At 53.3% G+C, this 20,845-nt stretch overlaps 4 protein-coding genes across 4 annotated transcripts in view; 3 read left to right on the top strand and 1 right to left on the bottom strand.

Moving 5' to 3' along the window:
• WDR62 (WD repeat domain 62) overlaps positions 1–782 on the top strand; it is a 45,223-nt gene extending 44,441 nt beyond the window's left edge. The window contains exons 31-32 of the mRNA XM_065899369.1: positions 201–358; positions 453–782. Coding sequence (XP_065755441.1) covers positions 201–358; positions 453–716 — 422 coding nt within the window. The 3' untranslated portion in view covers positions 717–782. The remainder of the gene's footprint in view (positions 1–200; positions 359–452) is intronic.
• Positions 783–5,301: 4,519 nt separating this feature from the next.
• Positions 5,302–7,245, top strand: OVOL3 (ovo like zinc finger 3). Its single transcript, XM_065899452.1, is given in 6 exon segments — positions 5,302–5,395; positions 5,470–5,489; positions 5,492–5,536; positions 6,320–6,386; positions 6,389–6,520; positions 7,037–7,245. Coding segments are annotated over 6 exon segments (567 nt in total).
• A 50-nt stretch (positions 7,246–7,295) lies between these two features.
• Positions 7,296–8,849, bottom strand: POLR2I (RNA polymerase II subunit I). The gene is made up of 6 exons (XM_065899456.1): positions 8,444–8,849; positions 8,311–8,365; positions 7,945–8,018; positions 7,783–7,857; positions 7,633–7,684; positions 7,296–7,402 (listed from the first exon to the last, which is right to left on the bottom strand). The coding sequence occupies exons 1-6, from the start codon at positions 8,500–8,502 to the stop codon at positions 7,340–7,342; spliced, it is 378 nt and encodes a 125-aa protein (XP_065755528.1). The 5' UTR covers positions 8,503–8,849; the 3' UTR covers positions 7,296–7,339.
• Positions 8,850–9,078: 229 nt separating this feature from the next.
• TBCB (tubulin folding cofactor B) lies at positions 9,079–17,227 on the top strand. The gene is made up of 6 exons (XM_065899446.1): positions 9,079–9,271; positions 9,671–9,814; positions 13,163–13,259; positions 13,995–14,183; positions 16,729–16,801; positions 16,957–17,227. The coding sequence occupies exons 1-6, from the start codon at positions 9,158–9,160 to the stop codon at positions 17,069–17,071; spliced, it is 732 nt and encodes a 243-aa protein (XP_065755518.1). The 5' UTR covers positions 9,079–9,157; the 3' UTR covers positions 17,072–17,227.
• The last annotated feature ends 3,618 nt before the right edge of the window (positions 17,228–20,845 follow it).

Raw genomic sequence — 20,845 nt, 5'->3', positions numbered from 1 at the left:
ACAGGATGATGAGAAAAGGCTTCAGGGAGAAGGTGGCATTTGAGCAGAGACCTGCAGAAGGGGTGGGAAGGTAGCCTTGGGGACTGAGGGAAGCATCCCAGGCAGAGGGACAACAGTTGTGGTCGGCCCAGCAACACTGGCCTCTTTAGACCAGCTAAAAAGTAGAAGTGTCTTTCTCATTTCGTCCCCTCCACCACCAGATGCGCTCAGTCCAGTCCAGGGCTGCCCTGGACACTGCGGGGAACCGAGGGGGCCAGCCAGGGTCCTGCCCCCAGATCCCCTTGAGCTGAGCAATGTGGGGACCGTCGTGCACAGACTGCAGACTACCTTCCAAGAAGCCCTGGACCTTTACCACCTGGTGAGCCAAGCCCCAGGGTCAGGGGAAAGGACTGAGGGGCTCCCTGGCACTGCCTGGCCCAGGTGGCCCCTAACAAGATGGGCGCCCCTTGCAGATGGTCTCCAGTGACGAGGTGAGCGCCGAGCAGCGGCAGGCACGGACTGAGCTGGCCTCCACTTTCCTTTGGATCCACAGCCAGTTAGAGGCCAACGACTGGCTGGTTGGGACCGATGTGGCCCCAGCCCAGGCCCTGCCCAACCCAGGCCCCCCCTCCCCACCTACACTGTGCCCCCTGGCCAGCCCAGATTTGCGTGCCCTGCTGGAACACTACTCAGAGCTGCTGGTGCAGGCCGTGCGGAGGAAGGCACGGGGGGACTGAGAGCCAGCAGCCCCCTCCACCGCAGCCCTGCTGCTTCTGAAGAAATAGTTGTTTTACGCAAATAAACTGACAGCTTGGAGGAGTGGTTCCTGGTGCCTGTTCTGGCGCATCCACAAAGCCCCCTTCAGATGGATGCAGGGAGAGAGGGTAGAGAGCCCAGGGAACTCACAGATGCCCCAGTGCCAGGCCCTGTTCCAGGACTCTGTCGTGGGCAACACAGGACTGTTGGGGAACTGCAATAATGATGACCCCAGCACCTGGCTCCCACGTCACCTGTCCCCGGCCCACTGAGCTGCTGTGGAGTCCCGTGTGGTCCTTGCCCAGTGGGGCCCAGCTGTATTCTAGGGAGGGGCCAGCCCTTCTTCTCTGCCCCCTACTGATGTGCAAGAACCCACTGGAGCCTCTGTGATCACCATGTCCCGGACCCTGGCCACCAGTTCACATACTGCCACAACACTGGCTCACGGCCCCTGGGCCAGTCCCATGCTGGATCCTGTGAGCTTCAGGCTTTTGTTCCCACTTGCAGCAGGGCAAAGTGAGGAAGGACAAATCCAGGGAGCATGCCTAGGCCACCCAGCAGCTGGGACCAGTAATTTCTTCCCCAGCAAGACTGTGTCCAGCTTCAACATCCCATGAGCTCCCAGCACTGGTACCAGCTTCCCTAGGCAGCAGGCATCTAGCCACGTGGCATGTCTGCTAAGAAGGACACTCTTGTGACCACAAAAGCCCTCACTGTCCCAAGTCTATAAAAAGGCAGCCGGCAGGAGCAGAACCCTCCTAGAGCACAGTCGTACTGTGCAGCCTGCTTGGCCTGAACCCCCACTTACCTGTGAGTTCCTCACTGCTCTGTTTGGTGATCACGGCCCACCAGAAACAGGCTCAGAGAGATCCAGTGCCTTGCCTCGGGTCCCATAGAGTTGAGAGTCAAATGAGGCTTGCCTGGTGGTAGACTCTTTAACATGAGGACGTGGCTCTCTGTTGGCCCTGTAAACACTGAACCAATCATGCAGTTGTTGAAAAAAATCCTACCAGCCCCGAGGAATTGCTGGTCCCAGCTGCTGTCACTGCTCTACACGGTAGGGGTAGATCAAGGAACAGGACAAGCAAAGCATCTGCCCTCATGGCATTCACCTTCTAGAAAGTGAAACACGACAGAAATTAAAATAACTGTCTAACTGTAGGTAAACTGAGGGCATTCCCTGTGCTGGTTACAGGACTTTCTTAGGTGATGTTGGAGCTGAGGCTTGATAGAGGGCACAGGCCGTGTGGACACTCGGGCAAGTATCCAGGCAGACAAAGGCCAGTGCAAAGGCCCCATGGCAAGCTCAGACGTACATGAAAGGAATAGCAGTGAAGCCAGGAGGCTGGAATGGAGTGAGCTCAGGGCGAGGGTAGGAGAGGAGGTGGGAGGAAGAATGGGTCCCACTGGGCAGGGCCTTGTTGCTTCATGACATTTAAATCCAAGACACATTCACAATACAGTTTTTTTCCCCTAAATAAAATGCCTGATCTTGGTGTTTGGGAAGATGCCCAGTATTGTTTATTTCTCAAGGCTCCCTCTCCCTGCCCCAGCCCACTGGCCACCCCTGCAGACTGGAGACCCACTTGACCTGCCCCTGCCTGCCTTGGCCACAGGTGCCTAAGATCTCTGAGGTGTTTGGTTTCCAGGACCCTGGACACCCAGGGGACCACCTTGAGCCTCGGTCCCTCATTGATTTTACCCCTCCTCCCACCCTGTATCATAGTTAACTCTTCAACTCCAGGTAGCAAACACCTGGCTTAAGGGGCCCCAAGCTATAGGGACATTTGTTACTCTTGATTCTGTTCCTGTTGTATTTCACCCTCTATGAGTCTGAGTTTCACTCTCCAGATTAGGCCCTCATGGTGGCAACATGGCTGCCATAGCTCCCAGCAGTACACCTTCACCCAACCAGGAGCAAAGACACAAAGCAAGGCAGCCACCAGGATAGTGGGGAAAAAGTGCAAAGCTTTCTTAGATGCCTCCCCTTTCAGAGCAGTTGCAGGCAACAGGATTGGAGATGCCTTTAATTTGCTTGGACCAGCCACCTCCCCTGTCCTGGGCCTGTTACTGTTGCAACAAAATTGGGTTCTCTCAGCACAAAAGGAAGGTGGGCTGGTAGGATCCAGTGTGTCTGCCAGTCTCCACCTCGTAATTCCAAGCTCTTCAGCCCTGGAAGGACCAGACAAACCGACTGGTTAAGAAACCACTGCTGATGAACGTGTGTGCGTGCGACAGTGTGCCAGCAGCAAGAGGACAGCATGCTCACGTGGGATATTTGAAAGAGAGTTTAGCAGAGGGATCATTTGCAGAGAAGTGGACAGGGAACAGGGAAACCTCAGGGCCAGTGCATTACCCTAGACTGGTAACAGAGGAGAGGTGTTACTCCCCACACAAGGCACAAGGGAGCAAAGTGGAACCCAGAAGAGCAAATCCTGGAGAGAGCTGCCCTTAAGGGAGCTGTGTTCCTGGCAACCCCACAGGGAGGGAGTTGGGGGAACCCCTCCCCCATCTTCTGCCAGGCTTCCCATTGTCTAAACCCCACTGGAAGCCAGAGGGCCCAGGAGCCCAAATGATACTGACCACCCAGGTCAGCTTCCCAGGACATAGAGCAGGACAGAAAAGGGACCTGGGGGCAAGTAAAGATACCTGACCCCGGGGTTTTTCCCTAATGTGTTTTCAGCAACAACTTAGGAACCAGTTGTCCCAAGAGATGTGGTGTTGGGCATGGAGAACTGGACAACTGAGACAAACAAAATGGCTCCCATAACCTGCTCACTGGCTTGTTCTTCAGTGTATCTGGCCCCAGTGCATCTGGCCCTGCGTCGGTCAGGTCCTAGATATTGGGCTGCTGACCCAGGCCAGGCACACCAGTCACAGCTGCATTAAGTCCAACAATTGGGAGATGGAGACACTTAAAATCCCACTTTACAGGGACATCCCTGGCAGTCCAGAGGTTGAGACTCCACCCTTCCACTGCAGGGCGCACAGGTTCGATCCCTGGTCAGGGAACTAAGATCTCGCAAGCCGTGCAGTGAAGCCAAAAAAAAAAAAAAAAAAAATCCCATTTTACATGGGCTGATTGAAACTCAGATGCTTGCCTAGCCACCCCACCCTTCAAGACTTTTGAACAACCCACATTTATATGTCTGCTGCATGCCAGATCCTCTCCCTGGGTGATCTACATGGATTTTCAACACAAACCATTGGTAGGAAGACTCATTAGTCCCATTTCCAGATGAAGAAACAGGCTCAGCAAGACAAGATGTGACTTGCCCCAGGTCCTGCAGAGATAAAGTGGCAGAGCTCTGGGCCGGCAGGCTTCCAGCGCTTCCTCTGTTGCTTCCGCAAATGAATTTAGCTGGACTGACTCTCAGAGAATGTGAAGAAATGAATAAATATTGCTTCTTTCACCATCAAGCCTTTTATGCCTGGAAAACCCTGTTTACCAGAAACCTCTTCTTCCTTCAAGGCTCACACCTAGGAAGTCATCCCTGAACCCTTAGACTGGATCAGGAGACTCTTCTGGGTCCCCTGAGCCCCCTGGCTTTTCCCCATTGAAGCTTGGGTCGCTCTGCCTGTGCTTCCCCCATCACAGCCTTGGTCATTCTGGACTGTCACTGGTGTGTCTCCCCCATGGACCTTTATGTCATTTTCAGTGCTGAGCTAGGCCAGGCCTATAGTTGGAGATCAGAAAATCGTTGGGTGAATAAGTGAAAGTAACTGCATGGGGAATATTCAAAATCCTTAACCCCTGGCTAAGAAGCCAATGACCAATCTAGAACGGAGCCTGGCCAGAGTGCTGGGGTAAGGGTCCTGGGAGCCCCTGGCTGTGTCAGGTGACCCCTTATAGTTCCTGGACCGTAGGAGAGTGAGGGAGTTACTAGGAGCTGCACTAGTAACAAACCAGTATTGTGATACCCCATACACTTGAACAGTGCTTCCGGCTGAACATCAGCTCTGGGCATCTGCGGATCAGAGAGGTAGAGTTTCCTGCCTGGAGATGCACAGGCTAGATCCTCACTTTGACCTTACCAATTGGACCCTGCTGTCTCTCCACCCTCTGGAGCAAGCAATCACAGTCACCCCCTCCCCTGCTTCCTCAGACGGCTGCTGTGATTTGAATAACCAAGCAGGCTGTTGGATGTCCGGTAGTGACTGATTTGCTTGGCAAACAGACCCTCAGGTCTGCTGGTAATATGGAAAAACACTCAGCCCCACTGGGGTCTCTGTTTCCTCTCTCCACCCCCAAGGGCTGCTTAGGTTCCAGTCTTGCCCTTGCTTGCCCTCCCTGGGGGCCCTAGTGTTTGTCTTCCCCTGGAGGCTGGAGAGTACCCTCAGGAACCTGGCAGAGGAGAAGGCGGAGGAATGGCAGGGCCCAAGGCAGAGGTAACTGGAGCCAGCTAAGTCTGCCCCCTGGGCCTGTCACAAAATGTGCATGGAGAGAATGAGACCTCTCTGTGACTTCCCCCTCCCTTCCTACCTGGAATAGTCCTCCTGGGCCTGAGGTCTGACAGTAGGTGGAGGAAGCAGCCCTGTGTGTGGGGGGAGCTGTTCCTGGTAGTGATGCCCCGCGCCTTCCTGGTCAGGAGTCGGCGTCCACAGCCACCCAACTGGGGCCACCTGCCTGACCAGCTCCGTGGACATGCCTATGTCCCAGGTGGGCCCCTCACTGGGCCTAGAGGTGAGGGGCAGGGGAGACACAAAGCATCACCACCTGGCTTCTCTCCTCAGACTGCAGCAGCCTGGGGGGGTGCCACTGGCACACCAGTCTTCTGGCCTCCAGGACTCTTGGGCAGCGGTGAGTCTGCAGCTGGCCCACAAGACCCTGCTCAGTTTCACCCCTGCCCGCTCTCAGCCTCAAGAGAAGCTGCCTGCCCCTTACCTCCTCATGCCACTCCAGCCTCGGGACCTTTCCACCCATTGTCCTCTCTGCTGGAAATGCCTTTTCTTTTTTAGTAGTGGGCTCACTGTTAGCCCTCACCCCAAGTACCTTTTCCCCAGGGTGGGCAGCCACAGCCCCTGCCCCCAGGGATTCTCTGCCCAGTGGGGCAGAAGAACAGGATTCAAACCAATAAGTGGATGGTGGTTTGCATTATGTCAGAGAATCAGACAAGGTGACAGGAGCTGGATGGGGGATGGGGGAGGAGCTTTGGGGTCTCTCAGAAGGGATACTCAGCTGTGCGTGCACTGGAAGAAGGAAAGCCCTAGGCGGGATGTAAATGTGCTGGAGATTATTTCAGTTTTTATTGGGAGCCAGGACTGTTCTAGGTAATGGGTGTTTAGGAGTAAGACAAAAACTCATTCCTTCCTGAAGCTTATAATCTGGTGGGAGCTGCAGGTATAGATAATAAAATTAGGGGAAAAAATATTATGTTGGAAGATGGTATGTACTATGGAGAAATAGAAAGTAAGGGCGATGGGGGCAGGGTGGTGAGCGAAGGCCTTGGGGAGGGGGCGGCATAAGCACACACAAACTGCAGTCTCCAGCCTTCCCAGACCTCCTTGGTTCCCAGTTCTAGGTGCTCCATTTGGTCCAGTGGAGGGGTGGGGTGGGATCCTAACTCCCATGTCCCTCCCACAGCCCTCCCAGGGCACACTGACTGCCACTCCTAGGGGCCCTGGGATGCTTGGCTGCCCCCTCTGCCCCAAGGCTTCCCGTTGCAGCGCATGCTGACCCGGCACCTCAAGTGCCACAGCCCTGCCCACCACCACGTGTGCCACTGCTGTGGCAGGGGCTTTCATGACGCCTTTGACCTCAAGCGGCACATGAGGACTCACAGGGGTGAGCGGCGACAGGGACTGACTGAGAGGCGCTGCTGGCGGGGGGATGGAATGAAATGGAGGGAGGTGCATGGAATGTGGAGTTTCCGTGCACTTGAGTTCTGTGCACAAGTGGGGCATGTGTTAGTGGGGCAGAGACTCAGCCTTCAGGAGGCTGGGAATACCATGCACCTCAGCTCCCAGCCAGTGGGTGTTGGGGTGGTGCTAAGGTGGGGGCCTGCTGAGGGATACAAAGAGAAAACAGGTACTGGTTACAGGATTCAGGTCCCATATTGAAGGGTGCAAGGGAAATCCTCCCTCCTTCTCCTCCAGCGGAAGGAACATGCTGGTGAGAAGGGTGGGGACACACAGCTCCCACATTTGCATGGGGTGGAGGTAGCAGATGGTGGGAAGCAGGCTGACGTCTGGCGAGCTTGGAGTAGGAAAGGAGGAATGCTCACGGAGGTCGAGGTCGGAGGGTGCTGGTCTGGGGGCCATTGCCCTGTCTGTCCTCTCTCCCTCTGGCCCACCTACGCAGGGATCTGGCCCTTCCGCTGCGGAGTTTGGGGGAAAGCATTCACGCAGCGCTGCTCACTTGAAGTGCATCTTGCCAAGGCACACGGACAGCTGGCCAGCTACGCTTATCGTGAGCGCCGTGAGAAGTTACATGTGTGTGAGGACTGAGGCTTCACCAGCTCGAGGCCTGACACCTACGCGCAGCACCGCATCCTGCACCACGCTGCTTGAGACTGGGAACCCTGTGTCCAACCCATGAGAGGGAAATAAACAGAGGAAAGGCACGCATAGAACCCAGCATTTATTACACAAGGGGGAGAGTGGTTCACTCGGTCCAGCGGTGGCCGCAGTGTGGGGCTGTGCACACGTAATACAAGCGCATGGCATCCTGGCAGAAAGGATATATGGTTAGGAAGGGTCTGGATCCACAGGGCTGGGTACAACACGAACCTCCATCCAGAGAAGCCTCACCCCAAAAGAACAGACTCGGGGGCTTTCCCCACTACTTAAGGTCCAGCTCGAGATGCCTGGAAGGGCAGGATCTCCCCAATATTGGTAGCCCCACCCCTGGGAAGGACCAGGCCCAGGTCACTCCGAAGCCTTGCTCTCACCACTCACCTCGGCCCGGGCACTGTGTGACTGGAAGAACACCGCCTCCTTGTGGCCGCACCTGAGGGGACAGTCAGCCACTCAGAGCCTGCCATACCCTTCCCTCCTCCCTTCTCCGTCCGGTGAGGATAAGCCACCTTCCCTCCCCTGCGCGCTCACTTTTGGCAAGGGTGGTCTTCGGTCCGCGGCAACGTGGGGTCCTGGGACACGTCAGCGATGATCTGGGTCAGTTCGCTGAGGGAATAAAGGGTGAATAAGTATGCTTAGACCGGGCGTCCCAAGCCAACAACCCCGTCTCCGAGCTCGGGCCCTGCCACTCACTCCACTTCGTGCGTGATTTTGTTGACGTAGATGCAGCTGTTGTCGGCTTCCTGCTGGTAATCACAATTCCGGCACTGCGAGAGGGCGAGAGTGGCGGGAAGGGGGTCACAGAGAGATCCCCGATGGGACTGGGAGGGCATGGCCTTCCCCCGAGGGGATGACTAGGGGATGGAGTCTTGAGGTTGGGATCATTGGGTGTAATCGAGAATCACCTCGCGGATGGGCAAGACGAGAAAGTCGGGTTCACTAGGGGGACAGTTGGGAGGGTAGACCAGGACGGGGCGGCACTGGGAGTAGGGCCGGGCCACGTTGGGAACCTGTGGGCCGGTCACGGAACACCGGGGCGCCCGGCTGGCTCGCGCTCACCGCGTACAGCAGAATGCGGTTCTCCTTGTCCTCCTTGGGGTAAAGCATGTTGTTACTGTGGGGAAGGGGGAGGTCTGAGGTCAGTACTGGGGCCACTACTTGCTCCCCTTCCACAGTGCTGGCCGGGTCTCACCATTCCTGGCAGAATCGAATACCCACGAAGCCCGGCTCGTAGGTCCCATCGGGTTCCATGGCGACTCTCTGCCCGCCTAGCCTTCAGCGCTTGCTCAGCCGCGCGACAGGTCGCGGGAAGGGTCAGATCTCTTAGCTTCGCCAAAAGAGGGGAGGAGCTGCGCACATGTAATGGCTTCCAGTGGCTTTGTGCTAGCTGGTCTGAGCTGAGGTTTGATTAATTACTTGCTTCAATCTTTTGATATCCTAGAATATGGCTTCCAACTTCTGGGCCTTTCTTCCCCAGTTTACAGAATAGTGTGGTACGAGAACCGGGAAAAATGATGCGTCACGTAACCCGCAAAGTGCTGAGTGTAAACGGAGAGGCCTTGGCTCTTTGCAGGTTGAAGGCCAGTGCACATGCGCGACAGGGGTAGCTCTTGCCAGTCCTTCCTCTCGGCTTCAGCCTTCGCCCGCCAGGCCGTTTCCCGTGACGCTATTGGAAGAACTGTGCACCGTGAGAGGCTTCTCAGGATTGGCTGGGCCTACCCAGGACTTCTTCCAGGCGGTGGCGAAGAGACGCGGCGATTGGCGGACCCCCCTGGCGGGAGGGCGTGGATTGGCCAGGTCCGGGAGCAGGGGGAGGGGCTGATATCCCAGAAGCGGCGGCGACGGCGGCTGCGGAGCCGGTGTGAGGCGGCTGACTGGGTTGTGGGACCCTGCAGGGCGCGGCGAGATGGAGGTGACGGGGTTGTCGGCGCCTACAGTGAACGTTTTCATCAGCAGCTCACTCAACAGTTTTCGCTCCCAGAAGCGGTACAGTCGCAGCCTCACCATAGCCGAGTTCAAGGTGTGGCCGTGGGGGCGGGGTCCTGAGGGGCGGGGCTAGTGTTGAGGGGGCGGGGTCAGGAAGAAATGGAGGGTCTTCCCCAGCGCAGGGAAGGGGCCAGAGATAAGCCGAGGTTGCAGAGGTTCTGGACTGGACCTCAACGGGGCGGGGCCAGAGGGAACCTGAGGTTCCAGAGAATGGGTGCGGGGCCAGAGAAAAAAAGAGGTTTCAGGGAGTGGGGGCAAGATCAGAGGAGGTGGGGCCAGGGTTAACCAGGTGGGTCCCTAAATGGTAGGTCTCTTGGAGGAGCGAGGAATGGGTGATGGTTATTGATACAAAGGGCGGAGCCTCAGGGCAGAGAGTGGGGCCACTGACAGCCTTCCACCTCGTCCCCACCTCCCCATCTTGTTATCCCCACAGTGTAAACTACAGCTGGTTGTGGGCAGCCCTGCTTCTTGCATGGAATTGGAGCTGTATGGACCTGACGACAAGTTCTACAGCAAGCTGGATCAGGAGGATGCACTGCTGGGCTCTTACCCCGTAGATGACGGCTGTCGCATCCATGTGAGGCCTCCCTACCTGGGATCCCTCCCCTCCATTCATTTATTTATTCAATAGATGCTTGATGTGCTTTGCGCTGTGTGATAACCAAAATAGGCCCTAACCGCATGGAGCTCCCAGTCCAGCAGTGAGAGAGACAGACCCATCACCAGACATTGGCAGCCAGATTGGTCTGGACTGGGCTGAGAAAAGCCTAGGGGACTGGAGGCATCCAGAAGAGGTGCCTGACCCCACCTCGGGGTATCAGAAGGGACTTCCTGAAGTTAGGGATGCCTGAGTTGAGATCTGAAGGATGACCTAAGAGAAGAGGTGGGAGGGGCATTCCAGGCAGAGGGAACAGAGTGTGAGGTGGGTCAGGGTGAGCAAAGAGGCTCACATATTGGGAGAAGCCAGAACACAGAAGACCTCTGCATGCATCAGCTCACATCATCCTCTCTGTCCTCAGTCTTCCCCGCCCCCCCAAAACTCTGCAGACATCCTAGCATCCCAGGTGAACTTTGCATGTGCTATTCTCTATGCCTGAATGTTTCTTTTTTCTATGCCCACATGTCCCACTCCTTCCTTCCAGTCTTTACTTAAATGTCACCTTCCGGGTGTGAGGGCTTCATTGCCCTCAGTATAAAATTTAAACCTCCTTCCTTTCCCACTTTCTTTGATTTTTGTCCTTCTCACTAATCACCTGTGGCATACTATGTATTTTTCTCCAATACCTGGAGCAGTGCCTGGCACAGAGAGGATGCTCAGTGAAACATTGTTGAATGATGAGTTGAATGCATAAGATAATACTTGGAAAATGGCGTAATTAACCCTATTTTGCGGAAGAGAAAACTTAGTTTCAGTATGGAATTTACTTTCCTGAGGAGAGACATAGTTAGAATTTTTACCTCAGTCTGCATGGCTCCAGAAGTTAGTGTACCCAGAGAACTGGGTCTTTTTTGTCTCTTTCAATTATTCATAACTGTTCACTGAGCATCCACATTATGCCAGGGATATAGCTGTGAATCAAGTCTGAGAAGGTCTGTGTTTTAGCTCTGTCCAGTGAGTGCGGTAGGCGTTAGCTAAATATTCACAGGAACAAATGTAAAGGGTCAGTGAGATGAGGGCCATGCAGGAGGAGATCACAGAGCTGGGAGATCCTATACTGGGGAGCCTGACCCATCAATGAGATCCAGGAGGACTTCCTGGAGGAGGTGCTGCCTGAACAGAGACCTGAAGTTAACTGAAGAAGGGGAGAGCGTGCTTCAGGAGGAGGGCACAGCATGTGCAAACACTCTGAGGTGGGAGGGAGGAGAGTGGGGTACAGGGGCTGAAGAGTGACCTGTCCTGTTTTGGTGGGAAGTGGAAGCCAGGGGAAGACTCTGAGCCAGGAGGGTCCTGGTCTGACTCAGGTGTTCACAGGCTCCCTCTGATTGCATGTGGGGAACAGACAGTGGAGGACAGAGGAGTAGGGAGACCAAGGAGGAGACTGCTTCCATAGTCCAGTTGAGGTTATGGGTCCTGGACCATTGTGGGAGCAGGTCGGGACTGTGCTGAGCCCATAGGACTGACTTTGGACTGACCTGGGCAGTTTCAGCCTTGGGATGCTGGTGGGTCAGGCAGGACAGTGGCGTCCTCAAACAGGAGGGTTTCACACATGGATTCAGGTATAGACAGGGTGCTGACTTCTGAGGCCATACAAGGAAAGTTTCCCAGAGGTGGAGCCTCTGGAGAATTTGTATTTTTTCTAAAATTCTTTTTCTGTTTATAAATATCACCCATATTTCTTTTTTTTTAATTAATTAATTTATTTTTGGCTGCGTTGGGTCTTTGTTGCCGCACGCGGCTTTCTGTAGTTATGGCGAGCAAGGGCTACGCTTTGTTGCAGTGAGCAGGCTTATTGTGGTGGTTTCTCTTGTTGCGGAGCACAGGCTTTAGGCGCGTGGGCTTCAGTAGTTGTGGCTCGTGTGCTCTAGAGCACAGGCTCAGTAGTTGTGGTGCACAGGCTTAGTTGCTCTGCGGCATGTGGGATCTTCCCGGACCAGGGCTCAAACCCGTTTCCCCTGCATTGGCAGGCAGATTCTTAACCACTGCGCCACCAGGGAAGCCCTCACCCATATTTCTTGCAACAACGAATGACAGCAACCTCAAACTTAGAAAAACCCCTGATATAGAAAGTGGAAATTCTTAGTGATCGTTAGCCAGAAATAAGGGCCGTTTCTGTTTTGCCCAGTGACTCAGGCCAAACGCTTTAGGGTGTTCCTCACCCCTGTCTTTCCCTCACACCCACATCTAATCTGTCCGCAGATCCATGGGCTCCACCCACAAAAATCTATCCAGAATCCAGATTCTCCTCCCTCACTGCCCCTACCCTGGCCCAGCCTCCATCCTCTCCCTCCTGGACCATCACACAAGCCGTCTCCCTGCTCCCATCCCTGTGCCCCTCCGTCTGCTTCCCACACTCAGCTGAGGGAGCGTGTAAACACCTGTGTCAGATCAGAGCCCTCCTGGCTGAGCCCTTCCCTGGCTGCGTCTCATTCTAGGTAAAAGCCAAAGTCTCCAGTGATCTGTTGTGTCTCCCACTCTCCCCCTGGCTCACTCCACTGCCGCCGTGCTGGCCCTGCTGTTTCTCAAAGGAGCTAAAGACATTTCTACATCTGGGACTTTGTGCTTGTTCCTTCAGGCCTGTCTCAGACATCCCCTCCTTCCAGAAGCCTCTTTGTTGTATTTGTCTGCATAGAACCTTGTCGTCGTCGGGTGTTTAATACCCATCTCTGTGCATTTGTTTCTGGTTGGCCTCCCAGAAGAATGGGCACTCCTTGAGGGCAGGGATTGATCTATTTTTGTACCGTGTCCCTAGTACCCAGCACGGGGCCCAGCTGGGTGCCTTGGAGGAGCTCAGCAGGTGATGAGTGAATAAATGTTGGGGATGGTACAGAAGAGATGCACCAGGATCTGGAAGTTGGGGTCAGCCTAGGAGGGTCCCAGAGGTCCAGAGAGGATAGACACACTGCCCGGAGGGTTCATGAGCAAGGCCCGAGCTCTGCCCTTCGGTTCCAGTGTTCTGGAGCCATCAGTGATGTGGATGCCAGTATGTAGGGGTCATCTGGAAGCAGATGCAGCCTCCAGGGCCTTGGATGGATGGTAGAGAGGGAGATGGCCATTGTAGACACCTGCTCTCACCCCTTCGGCTGGGCTCAGGGCAGGCAAGAAGGCTGGGGTAAAGGTGAGGGTAGAGTAATGTGGTTTTTCCGAGACAGGAGAGACTTAAATCTACGGAACGCTCCAACGTGCAGCCACACTCGCCCCCCCGCAGCATCCCAGGCCTCTCTGCCCAGACCCTGATCCCCACTGACCTCCCTCTCCTCACTACAGGTCATTGACCACAGCGGTGCCCGTCTTGGGGAGTATGAGGACATGTCCAAGGTGGAGAAATACGAGATCTCACAAGAAGCCTACGACCAGAGGCAAAGTACGGGGTGCACAAGGAGGGGTGGGGGCTAGGGGAGGGGGTAGGGAGCAGACAGGATAGACGGGGACACTGAGGGCGAGTCAGTGGTGTGGGCAGTGGGGCAGGCAAGTGTGGGGGAGTGGAGGGGGCAGGGTGAGGTTGGCGTGGGGACAGACGGCTCATGGGAGAACAGTCAGGGGTGGGCGGGCATGAGGTGTGAATGGAGGCTGGGGGGTGTGGCCGAGTGCAAGCAGGCAGACAGGGCCATGAGAAAGCAGAGGGGGCCTGAGAGGAAGGTCTGGGGTGTGTATGTGGGGTCGGATGGGGGGGCAGTCAGGGTCACACTGGGGGCACGGTGTAGGGGACAGAGCATGGTAGAATATGTGGAACCGACAGGACAACGGGGTGCGGGCATGTGGGGACAGGTGAGAATGTGTGGTGGGGAAGATGAAGGTTTCCGAGCCTGGGTGGAGGCAAGCATGATACTGAAGGGACGGGAGGATGGGGTACCACGAAAGACTACAAGCAGGCACCTTCCCTTTAGTTTCGGGATTGTGGGGAGGCCCAGGGGTCCTGGGGAGAGGCCAGGGCTGTGGTGGGAGACTTGGGGGGCTTGGGTGACAGCCCTTCAACACCCAGCACGGAAGCGTTTCCCTCGGAGTGTTGGCCCCGTGCGGGTGGCAGATTATCTCATTAGGCCAGAGGTCTTCCAGATGGTCTCCCATGTCTGACCCTCACCCCCTACCCCACCCACAGACTCAGTCCGCTCCTTCCTGAAGCGCAACAAGCTAGGTCGATACAGTGAAGAAGAGCGGGCACAGCAGGAGGCCGAGAGCTCCCAGCGCCTTACTGAGGAGGCCCAGGCCGGTGCCATCCCCGTGGGCAGCCGCTGTGAGGTGCAGGCGCCTGGGCAGCCCCCTCGCCGGGGCACCGTCATGTATGTAGGTACGTGGCTCATTGAGGCCTCGTGTCCTGCCTTGAGGTGGGCAGTGCTGGGGACCCAGCCCTCAAGGGGATCTCAGTCCAGGAAGGGAGACGGACCCAGGGGCTAACTCTGACAGCCTGGTATGTTCACGGCAGGGAAGTGGGAAGCAGAGGCCATATGACCTGAATTGTGATGGAGGACGTGGAGGCCAGAGGGATCAATTCTGAGGTGAAAGCCTGGGGCACAGTGGTCAGAGCTGAGATGGGGAAACAGGCAGAATTATTAGGCCTGTGATAGGGGAAGCACAGACCGAAGTGATCAGGGCACACCCGGGCCATGGGCAAGGCTGGACTGTGCTGGGCCTCGGAGACAGGAGAGAGCAGTGTGGGGTTTTTTTGGGTTTTTTAATAACAGTCTTATTGAGATAAAACTTATATACCATAAAATTCACCCATTTAGGGAACTCCCTGTCGGTCCAGTGGTCAGGACTCCACACTATCACTGCCAAGGGCCCACATTCAGTCTCTGGTTGGGGAACTAAGATCCCCCTAGCTGCGCCACACGGCCAAAAAAAAAAATCACCCATTTAAAGAGTATCATTCATTAGCTTTTAGTTCACAGGAATCGTGCAACCATCACCAGAGTCAGTTTTACATTTTCATCACCCTAAAAGGAAACGCTATAACCATTAGCAGCTACTCCCCATTTCTGAAACCCCAGCGCCCCCAATCCACATAGCTGGCTACTAATCTATGTTATGTCTCTATAGACTTGCCTATTCTGGAAGTTTCATATAAATGGAGTCACATAATACGTGGTCTTTTGAGACTGGCTTCTTTCACTAGAACCATAATTTCAAGGATCATCCCTGTTGTAGTATGTGGCAGTATTTCATTTCTTTTTAGTACCAAATAATATTGCATTGTATGCAACACCACGTTTTATTTATTGATTCATCAGTTGAAGAACATTTGGGTCCTTCCCACTTTTCGGCTATTACAAATAACGTTGCTTTGAGTATCCTTGTTTAAGTTTTTGTGCGGACATGTGTTTTTATTTCTTTGTACCTAGGAGTGGAATTGCTGGGTCACAGAGTAACTCTTTCACTTTTTGAGGAACTGCCACACCGTTTCCACAATGGCTGCACCATTTTACATTCCCACCAGCGATGAATGAGGGCTCCGGTTAATCCACGCCCTCATCAGCACTTACTGTTACCTATCTTTTTGATTACAATCATTCTAATGGGTATGCAGTGGTAGAGCATTATGGGTTTGATTTGCATTTCTGTGATGGCCAATGATATTGAGCCTCTTTTCAGGTGCTTAACAGCCATTTGTAGATCTTCTTTAGAGAGACGGCTTATTCAGACCTTTTGCCCAGTTTTTAATTGGGTGGTTTGTCTTTTTGTTATTGGTTGGTGTGTTAGGGCTGCCATATCAAAGTACCACACACCAGGTGGCTTAAGAAACAAATTTGTTTCTTACAGTTCTGGAAGCGGGAAGTCTAAGATTAAGGCTTTGGCAGGTTTGATTTCTTCTTAGGCCTCTCTCCTTGGCTTGCACATGGCCACCCTCTCTGTGTGTCCTCACGTGGTCTTTCCTCTGTGGGCTAGCACAACCCTGGAGTCTTTGTCCAGATAACCTCTTATGAGGATGTCAGTCAGCCTGGATTAGATCCCACCCTAACGGCCTTATTTTAACTTAGTTATCTCTTTAAAGGCCCTGTCTCCAAATACAGTCAGATTCTCAGCTACTGAGGGTTAGGGCTTCAACATGTGGACTTGGGGGGGACACAGTACAGCCCATAACAAGTTGTAAGAGCCCCTTATATATTCTAGATACAATTCCTTTATCAGATATATGATCTGCAAATATTTTCTCCCATTCTGTGGATTGGTTGTCTTTTTACAGTCTTGATAGTGTCCTTTGAAGCACAAACATTTTTGGTTTTTATGAAGTCCAATTTTTTTTTCTTTTTTTGCTTATGCATGTGGCATTATATGTAAGAGGTCAGTGCCTAATAGAAGGTCACAAAGATTTAAACCTGTGTTTTCTTCTAAGGGTTTTATAGTGTTACATATTACATTTAGGTCTTTGACCCATTTTGAGTTAATTTTTGGTTATGGTGTGAGGTAGGAGTTCAACTTCATTCTCTTGCATGTGGATAGCTAGTTGACCCAATACGATTTGTTGGAAAGACTGTTCTCTCCTCATTGAACTGTCTTGGCACCCTTGTCAGAAATCATTTGGCCAGAAGCAGTGTGGGTTTTATGCTGAGCGAGACGGGCAGCTTTTGAGGAATTTGGGACAAGGCAGTGGTGCTGTTTCCCTTTGATTTTTACAGAGCCCCCTTTGACTGGGGGTGTTGAGTGAATGGGGGTCAGGGTAGGAACAGGGAGACCAGTGAAGGGGGCTACCATATTGATGTGGGCAGGAGGTGGTGGTTGTCCTGGGTGGTAGCAAGGAGTGGTTTTTGCCAGGACAGGCTTTATACTCAGTGGGCAGGTGCGAATCTGGGGTGAGCTGCTTAAGGAGGTTTCATTGGGATTTCTCCCCTGGGCAGGACTCACAGATTTCAAGCCTGGCTACTGGATCGGTGTCCGCTATGATGAGCCGCTAGGGAAAAACGATGGCAGGTAGAGATCCCCCCTGTAGTGTCTGTGTGTGTGCCTGTGTGCGCGTATGTGTGCATTTATGTGTAAGTGCATACATGTACTACTGGGGGAGCCCAGCCATGCTGGCATCTGGAGTAGGAGCCCTCTGACACTGCCTTCCCCATCATGCCCCGCAGTGTGAATGGGAAACGCTACTTTGAATGCCAGGCCAAGTACGGCGCCTTCGTCAAGCCATCCGTTGTGACAGTGGGGGACTTCCCCGAGGAGGACTACGGTTTGGACGAGATGTGATGCCCAAGGAAGGGCACCCCCCTGCTCCAGCTAACTCACCTATTGCCCTTCCTTGTGTGTGTCCATGGCCCTTTCCCCATGACCCCATTTTTATTTTATTCACTTGACCCTCGCCATTGACTTTTGAGACACATGTATTAAATTTGCCGGAAACCTGGGAAGTGTTTGGAAGACTCAATGATTATGGGGGGGGCTGGGGATAGCTGGGGAGGGGAGGGGAGGGAGAGGGGATACCCCTTGTTTTTAAGGAATATGTATATACAACTCAAAACTTGTTCCTATTTCATTGGCCAGAATTCTGTCTCATGGCCACTTGTAGTTGCAAAGGTGGCTTGGGAAATGTAGTTTTTATACTGGGTGGCCATTTCCTTGCCAAATATCACAAGTTCCTCCAGCTACAGAAGCTGGGGAAAAGGGATATTGGGGTCAACAAGTAGTTCTACCACTGTCCCTGTGAGTGGGGGACCTGTTCACTTAATATTTAAAAGAAAAAAGAAATCTCAAGTCTTTAGAAGTAGCATGAGGCCCCTCACAGCATTGTAGAGCTGGGCAAAGAGGCCTGCGCCCTCAGGTGTGTGACGTGTGCATGCAGCCCAGGTGTTCTAGGGAGCCTGTTCCACCATGTGTATGTCTGCATGTGCAGTAACTCCTCATTAGCTCCTTGAAGGGATTCCTGATGGAATGACTATTCGGGAGATTCTACTTAATTGTTAAAATTACTTTATTATAGCTTCTGGAGAAGAAGTTGGCACTGGTGGGAGCAACCGCAGAAAGCAGAATAAGGTTGAAATGCTTGAGAGCTGAAGGGGTCCTTGGGGAAGCTGCTCACATGCACATACAGCCTGCTGCATACATCCTCTCATGCCCACTGTAAGGTACGTGGACCCACTCAGATACACAGAACATTCACACACCTGGACTCATACTCAAACACACCGGAAACACAGACACTAGAGGTCACATGTGCAGAAATACAGTCAGTGCACAAAGATTCTGTCCCCCACACACAGGGGAGTCACACACACAGGATACACTCAGATTCACATCAAACACCCATCTGGGATAGACATACACCTACACACGTGAACACACACACATCAGTGAAGTTGTCGATCTACAAAACAAAACTGGTTACTTTATAAAAGGACTCCAAGGCTTAGATCCCTTTCACATGAGGGAGTTGTCAGAGTGAGGAACATTAGAGGGGGTGTCCCCAAATTCTCAACCAGAATCTACCAGCCTTAGTTCAGCCAGAGCTCAGCAGAATTAGCTCAGCATTGAGGATCTGAGGCTCACTTTAAGATCAGGCCCAGTGTGCACCCCCATGTGATGAGGCCAAAGAATAAGGGCAGGAAGACGATCATGTGCTCTCCTGGACACAGTGATCACCCAAAGTCATACCTCCAAGCTCCCAGCAAGGGTTACAGCATCAGTGTATATGAGGATCTGTCAAGCTGCTGTGGAAGATCTAAGCACAGACTTCCAGGGTGTGCTTTAATGCCTTCCAGCTGTCAGCATGGAAGAAGCTGTACCCATCAGAACATGGGAAACATTAAAATTTTTGATGACAATGGAAGGGATCATGCTGGTAATTTCTAATTAGGAAACCTACACTTGCTGTGTGAAAGTCAACCACAGTTAGGGATTGGGGAGGCACATTTTACAGAATGACCTGGTGCTTAAGCTTTAAGGGGTCCAGAAAGGAAGGGGGACAGTAGTCAATGTGTTAAGGCAATACCAGCCGCTGTAACAAATATCCCCGTACACACACAGTCCAATGCAGAGTTTCTGGTTGATTGACAGCAATCTCCATGATTCACACACCCAGACCATACTGGGGCTCCATCATCTTCATGTGCTTGGAATTAGCTGCTTCCAGGTGGCAAATAGGAGAAGACAGTGTGGGGACGTTTCACCATTTTCTTTAAAAACATGTCCTACATGTTCCATTTCTGCTCATATTGTATTGATGAGTACGTGTCAGTCATGCAGCCACCCTAGATGCAGAGTGGGCTTTGGAACATACTCCTGGGCTGAGCAGCTCCCTCCCAGCCACTACTATGAAAATGGACCGTGGGTTTTGGTGGCTCCAGCATTGACCACCCTTTACCAGGTCCCCAGATCCATAACCTCAGGGGAAGCGGCAGGAAAGGGCCATGGGATCCACCAGGCCCATTAAATCCTCCTGTCCCCCCACCACCTGCCCGTGCCTGACCTGCACCATCCACCACCCTGCCCTTAATCCTCAGGTCAGTGCAGATGGAAGACACTGAATGTCCAGCACTCTTTCCCCACATTTTTTGAGTCCTCCCAATCCCCACTGTATGTCAGGCTTGATGCTGGAAACACACTCATGAAATGAACACAGTACTGGCTTGGGAGTTGAAGGCAGACAAACAGATAATTACCAAACATTTCCTCTTTTTTATCTTTTTTTTTTTTTTGACTGTGATATTTCATTATGAATAAGGTTGCTGGCAGTAGGGGAAGGGAGAATAAAATCACTAAATTTGCCAGGTGGTGCTGGTATGAGGGAAGGGATGGGATGGAGGAGACTTGAATAGGAGTCATGTGAACAAAAGGGGACTGGGCTTTGTAGGCTTGAAGTAATCCCTTCCGTGATTCATGCTGATCAGAAACTTGATCCCAGTGCTAAATTTAGGCTGAATACCTTTGTCCTGGAACTGAGCTAAATTGCTAACTGAATATGCTAATAGCCCACTTGAGTTCATTCGTGTACCAGTTACAAACTCGGGATAATTCAGTAGGTTAACAGGTGGTGCAACCTTAGGAATAGCTAGACAGCCTAGGTTCAAACCCCAGCTGTGTCACCAGCTGGGCACTGGACAAGTCCTTCTCCCTGGGTTTCAGCCTCATTTCTTTCCGTTGCGGAGCACAGGCTCCGGACGCGCAGGCTCAGCAGCCATGGCTCACGGGCCCAGCCGCTCCGCGGCATGTGGGATCTTCCCAGACCGGAGCACGAACCCATGTCCCCTGCATCGGCAGGCGGACTCTCAACCACTGCGCCACCAGGGAAGCCCTCAGCCTCATTTCTTAATTGAAGCCGATAATAGTACCTACCAAACGATTTTGTGAGCATTAAATGAGCTAGCACATGTAAAGCACTTAAATTCAGAGCCAGGCACGCAGGTAAGTGCTGTATAAGCCATAGGAATAAAAATGCTTATATACAGTCAACAGTTACAATGCTGGCTTCATTTAATCCTCACAGTGGGCCCTGTCCCCAATTTCTTCACCGTTTTCACCTCCCCACCCCATCTTTCCTGGCCCAATTCTGGGGTCACGCTCCCCGAAAGGGGTTCCCAGGACAGCGCCCGCCTCCCAAGTCCCTGCAGGCTTTGCAGCCCTAATCTCTGTACTATCCCAGACTCGGGCAATAACCTCTCAGTCGCCACGTGGGGGCAGCAGCGCACTGCTCCGCGCACCGTGCGCGCGGTGCATTGTGGGATGTAGTCTCGCTGGCATTGACAGGTGTCTCCCAACCTAACACGCAAACTACATTTCCCAGAAAAGCATGCGACACCCTCGGCCTAACCTTGCTCACGTCTGGAAGCGGAGGTCTTGCTCCCGCCCTGCGGCGCGGGGAATTGTGGGGTTTGGCTCCCTCGCGGAGGACGGGGCTGCGCCGGTGCGGGAGGCCTGCCGAACCGGCCATGGTTTAATCAGTGAGCGAGAACAAATGTCTTCCCTCCCGCTTTCCCGCATCTCACCGGTCACTCTCCAGGGTCTCGGTTAACTCTCAAGCTGGGTCAA

This window comes from Phocoena phocoena, chromosome 20 (assembly GCF_963924675.1).
Source record: "Phocoena phocoena chromosome 20, mPhoPho1.1, whole genome shotgun sequence".
Classification (NCBI taxonomy): domain Eukaryota; kingdom Metazoa; phylum Chordata; class Mammalia; order Artiodactyla; family Phocoenidae; genus Phocoena; species Phocoena phocoena.
This window is presented reverse-complemented; position numbering and strand designations above follow the sequence as displayed.

Coding starts and splice junctions, on each gene's coding strand:
- TBCB (XM_065899446.1), top strand. CDS start 9,158: ATGGAGGTGACGGGGTTGTCGGCGCCTACAGTGAACGTTTTCATCAGC. Junction 14,184..16,728: donor GGGCACCGTCATGTATGTAG/GTACGTGGCTCA, acceptor TCCCCTGGGCAG/GACTCACAGATTTCAAGCCT. Junction 16,802..16,956: donor CTAGGGAAAAACGATGGCAG/GTAGAGATCCCC, acceptor CATGCCCCGCAG/TGTGAATGGGAAACGCTACT.
- POLR2I (XM_065899456.1), bottom strand. CDS start 8,502: ATGGAACCCGATGGGACCTACGAGCCGGGCTTCGTGGGTATTCGATTC. Junction 8,366..8,443: donor ATTCGATTCTGCCAGGAATG/GTGAGACCCGGC, acceptor CCTTCCCCACAG/TAACAACATGCTTTACCCCA. Junction 7,858..7,944: donor AAAATCACGCACGAAGTGGA/GTGAGTGGCAGG, acceptor TTATTCCCTCAG/CGAACTGACCCAGATCATCG.